At 44.9% G+C, this 5,016-nt stretch overlaps 1 protein-coding gene across 1 annotated transcript in view; it reads right to left on the reverse strand.

Annotated features, from left to right (window-relative positions):
* The window catches only part of Vps11 (VPS11, CORVET/HOPS core subunit), a 17,558-nt gene extending 16,559 nt beyond the window's left edge, over window positions 1-999 (reverse strand). The window contains exon 1 of the mRNA XM_005347180.3: window positions 799-999. Within this exon, the coding sequence (XP_005347237.1) occupies window positions 799-985 (187 nt within the window). The 5' untranslated portion in view covers window positions 986-999. The remainder of the gene's footprint in view (window positions 1-798) is intronic.
* Between the last annotated feature and the right edge of the window lie 4,017 nt (window positions 1,000-5,016).

Consider the following 5,016-nt stretch of genomic DNA (forward strand, 5'->3'; position numbering starts at 1 on the left):
CAGAGAAACCCTGTCTCGAAAAACCAAAAAATAAATAAATAAATAAATAAATAAATAAATAAATAAATAAAAAGATACTCTCTTGTGGTGCTGAGCAGGTCTAACTTCCCGTCAGCAATGGAGTCAGAAGGGAAAACTGATAAAGTACTGAGTACTGTGTTGCTATTTACACTGGTAGACTAGGAATGCTAAACGCATTTTTGGCTTGTAATACTTTCCATTTATGATGGATTCACCTGGATGTAACCCCATCATAAGTTGAGGAACATCTCTACAGGAAAAAGTAGTAACCACGTCACTTGTCACAACCTGTGGCTTCAGACGTCACCTGAGGGCTGACTGTACTTACAACAGAATCTAGATGTCAACGAACGTGCACATAACCTCTTTAACAACTCCAAGGCCTTTCCCCCAAATAACTTGTGAACAAAGCAAACAAACTCCTTGTCTCATTTGTCTCCTTTCCTACAGTATCAGTCAGGACAGCCAACACCTTATACACACATCCTAGGCAAGTAGCATCTGTTTGGGAGGGGACTGAGCTTAACCTTGTCAAATTGGCATTAACAATCGTTTCACAGAAAAGGAAACTGAAGCGAATGTTGAATGACTTGCCCAGAACTGCTCGGTTGACAAGTTAGAAAATGGACTTCCTTGTTTTTCCCAGCAGACCACGGAAGAGGTCTGGGATCGCATCTAACTGCGAGGGCACAAAGCACCACGGACAGATTCCATTCCAGGTGGAGGAATCTCTTCGGGCTTCCGCGGAGGAAAGGGACAACTCCACGAGAAGGATATCTCCAAAGACCAGGCTCCCGCGGCCAGAGTCACAGACAGTGATGCCAGGAGGGAGGCAAAGGAACTTGGAAGCAGACGATCCAGAGGCCGGCGCGGCCCCGGGAGCGGCCCCATCATTACCCAGCGGCTCCTTCACCAGCTCCTTCTCGAAGAAAACGAATCGCCGCCACTGCAGGTAGGCCGCCATCTTGGCCGAGGGCCCCCGCCTCCGGAGCAACGTCACGTGAACAGCACAGGCGAGTCATGTGAGGGACATCCTCCGGGGGGCATGCGCACACAGTAGGCGGGGCCTGCTTCGCAAAGCTCTGGGGGTGAAGTTTGCTCGGTAGCGCCCTTGTGCTTTGATCTTGTTATGACTCGGAGGGTCCTTCATCTCCGCGTTGTTTTCCCCTTCCGGCGAGTGGTGGCGCGTTTCGAGGCCAGCATGCCCTCCACAGCGGGACCTTGTCTCGAAACTAAAATACTCAGCTGTGTTCGGTGTCGCTGTGCAAATGGAAATGTTTTGGGAAACTGTCTAATGCATCAGCTTTTTAATGTTGAATAGAGCTGAAATTAAATGCCGCCTTTTAAGAAGTGGTTAAAAAAAAGCCTGATCAAATTCAAAGCTTTTTTTTTGATATATAAAACTTTACAAATGGATCTATTCCATTAATAGGCAACTAACTAGACGGATAGTATGTGATTTATCTGCAATTCTCTTTAGTAAATACATCCCTGTATGTTAATCAGAAATCTTATTTCAACAAAGAAAGTTTTGAGTATGGTTTTGTTGTTGTGTTTTGGCAGGGGTGCGGGGGTGGGGTAGCGGACAAATCAATAAAATGCTCAGGCACTGATGGCTCTTGATGAAGGATGTCACACATTTTGAGTTGTAACTTGCTGTGCCTAATTGGGTTACATTTTAACCTGTCAGAAATATTTTAGGTCAGAAATGAAAGCAGGTATCCAAAACAGGTTTTTTAACTGTTGGAAAGGAAAAATAGCAGTTTGTGTCTGCCACTGACACTTTCTGAACCCACCTTGTGTTGTGTATTTGTGCATCTGTCGGAGTATGGAGCACCTAATACACTCAAAGCCTGTTCACTGAGATGGGAATTACTGATGAATCGGAATCTCCCAAGGCAGTGTTAACTTTCTCACCCTTTCTATAGAGGCAGGATGTAGGGCAGGGGACAGTAGCAAACACCAGGGGGTTACTGTTTTCAGAGCAGAGCGGTTAATAACTGGTAAGTCGAGGTATTCCGTGGCTGTTCTAGCACTGCTGACTAAACCAGCCGTGAAGAGACAACTCTGTGTCCTGTTGGTGTGCCAGGGAGAACCAGAAAAGCCCTGTGAGGAGTGTGACCACGTCAGCTGTGACAGCTTGTTCACCAGGATTGATCCAGCTGACTTAGTTGTCTAAGTCTCTCATTCCATGTGTGGCCCTCCTACAGTACGTTTAGTTGAAGGCCCTGACCTCCCAGGTCACAGGAGAACCATTTCTCAGTTTATGCACACGCGTAGCTGAGCTACCTACTAGACCAAACGTACTCGTGAGAAGTATTGTGGTTCCAGGACAGCTAGGGCCTCACAGTGAGACTCTGCCTTAAAACAAACCAAACAGAAGAGAGCAGCCCACGGAAAGCACGCCTGCCTGTGCTCCTGCTCCTGCCCAGGGCAGAAGTCTCTCTTTCCCATGTCTGGATCCGGCCCTGCCAGTGCCTTTAGGGTCCTATAGGGAAGTGACACCAAGGCAAAGGTGGCCCTGCCAGCGTGACTTACAGCACCTCGTTATACCCACTACTTTGCTTTCCACTTCTTCACAAATATAATTTCAGCACTCCCCATTCCTGGCACTGTACTAAATCCCCAAATGGTAAATGAGCAAAATGTGACCTTTGACCACCAACCACCCTAGGGAAGAGGCTTTAAAAAACAACTGACTAGAGCCAGGGTTGGTGGCTCATGCCCGTAGTTTGGAAGGCTAGGGCAGGAAGATCGCCATGAGTTCAAGGCTAGCCTAAGAGACTCTGTCTCAAAACAAAAGAAGAATCAGCAGTAAGCAGCCCTCAATTTCATGTAGCAAATTATACCTAACAGTGTTTTTTGCTTTTCATAGAGTCTTGTAGCACCCAGCTGCAAAAAGAGGTATGATTATCCTGGGGGAGAAGTGATGCTCTGGCCAAAAACATCAAAGTTATCTCAAAGTGAAACATGAGTTCTTGGTTTTCCTGATCTTTAATTAGACAGTTTTCTGGGGCATGAGGCTAAGGCATACTTGTCAGAACACACACCAGGGTTAGTCCCTCAGTTCTGCTTTTCTAACCTAGGATCGTCGGTCAGGTGAAGAAGACAAACAGGTCGTGTACAGATTCCCGTACAGTTTTGAATACTGAGAACTCTGGTTATGAAGGAGTTCAAGAATCATACAAACTTTAATTTTTTTTATTATATTATTTTGTGTATGGGTATTCTGTCTGCATGTATGTGTACTGTGTTCCTGACCACAAAAGCCAGAAGAATGTGCTAGATCTCCTAAATATGGATTTACAGACAGTTGTGAGCCACTATGTGGGTGCTGGGACTCAAACCCAGGTTTTCTTGAAAAGAAGTCACTTCTGACCTCTAAGGTCACAAGAAACACATGTGGTGCATGAACATATATGCAAGAAAAACATTCATATACACAAAATGAAATAAATAAATCTAAAAATATTTTTAAACAGTTTAAAAGGCTAGAGATCGGATGGGCAGTGGTGGCTCACACCTTTAATCTTAGCACTTGGGAGGCAAAGGCAGGTTGATCTCTGTGAGTTAAAGACCAGCCTGGTCTGCAATAGCTAATTCCGGGACAGGATCCAAAGCTACAGAGAAAACCAAACAAACAAACAAAAGGTTAGAGGTGTATCTTTGTGGTGGAACTCGTATCTTGTATGGAACTAGCACTAGTTTCAACCCCTAATGCTGGAGCTAGGAAATGAATTTAGAGAAGTCAATATAATTCCACCAGATGGTGGTGGTGCACGCCTCTAATCCCAGCACTCTGGAGGCAGAGGCAGGGAGAGCAATGTGAGTTCAAGGCCAGCCTGGTCTACAGAGTGAGTCCTAGGAGAGCCAGGACTGTTATACAGAGAAACACTGTCTCGAAAAACCAAGAAAAGTCCTGGTGGTGGTGGCACACACCTTTAGTCCCATCACTTGGGAGGCAGAGGCAGGCAAATTTCTGTGAGTTTGAGGTTAGTCTAGTCTACAAAGTCAGTTCCAGGACAGTCAGAGCTACACAGAGAGACTGTATCAAAAAAGCAAAAAAACAGGGCGGTGGTGGTGCACGCCTTTAATCCCAGCACTCGGGAGGCAGAGGCAGGTGGATCTCTGTGAGTTCGAGACCAGCCTGGTCTACAGAGCTAGTTCCAGGACAGGCTCCAAAGCCACAGAGAAACCCTGTCTCGAAAAAAAACAAAAAAAAAAAAAAAAAAAAAAAAAAAACAAAGAAAAAAAACCCACATAAAAAAACAAGAAAGAAAGCCTGGCAGTGGTGGCACACGCCTTTAATCCCAGCACTCGGGGGGCAGAGGCAGAGGCAGGCAGATCTCTGTGAGTTCGAGACCAGCCTGGTCTACAAGAGCTAGTTCCAGGACAGGCTCCAAAGCCACAGAGAAACCCTGTCTCGAAAAAAAACAAAAAAACAAAAAAACAAACAAAAAAAAAAAAGAGCAGTGGTTCTCAACCTTCCTAATGCTGTGACCCTTAATACAGTTTCTAATGTTATGGTGACCTCATCTATAAAATTATTTCATTGCTACTTTATAACTGTAATTTTGCTACTGTTAGATTTTGTAATGTAAATATCTGGCATGCAGAATATATGCTATGTGACCCCTGTGGGATTACACCCCACAGGTTGAAAACCATTAGGCCAGCAAAATGACTCGGCAATGAAGAGCTCTTATTTTTTTCAGAAGATCCAGGTTTGGTTCCCAGAGCCAATGGAGCAGCTAATGGCTGTCTGTAAATCTAGTTCTAGAACCTATGATCTGACACCATCTTCTGGCCTCCTAAGGAACTGCACATTCATTGCACATACATACATACATACATTCAAACATACATGCCAGCAAAACTTCCTATACATATGTTACACCCAGATCACAGAGTCCCCCAAAAATGAACTAGAAGACTGAGTCCCATACGTAAAAGCAAAGAGCCTTTATTCTTATTCAGGTTTGAATTCAGACTCTT

The sequence above is a fragment of the Microtus ochrogaster genome, chromosome 5 (assembly GCF_000317375.1).
Source record: "Microtus ochrogaster isolate Prairie Vole_2 chromosome 5, MicOch1.0, whole genome shotgun sequence".
NCBI classification, from domain to species: domain Eukaryota; kingdom Metazoa; phylum Chordata; class Mammalia; order Rodentia; family Cricetidae; genus Microtus; species Microtus ochrogaster.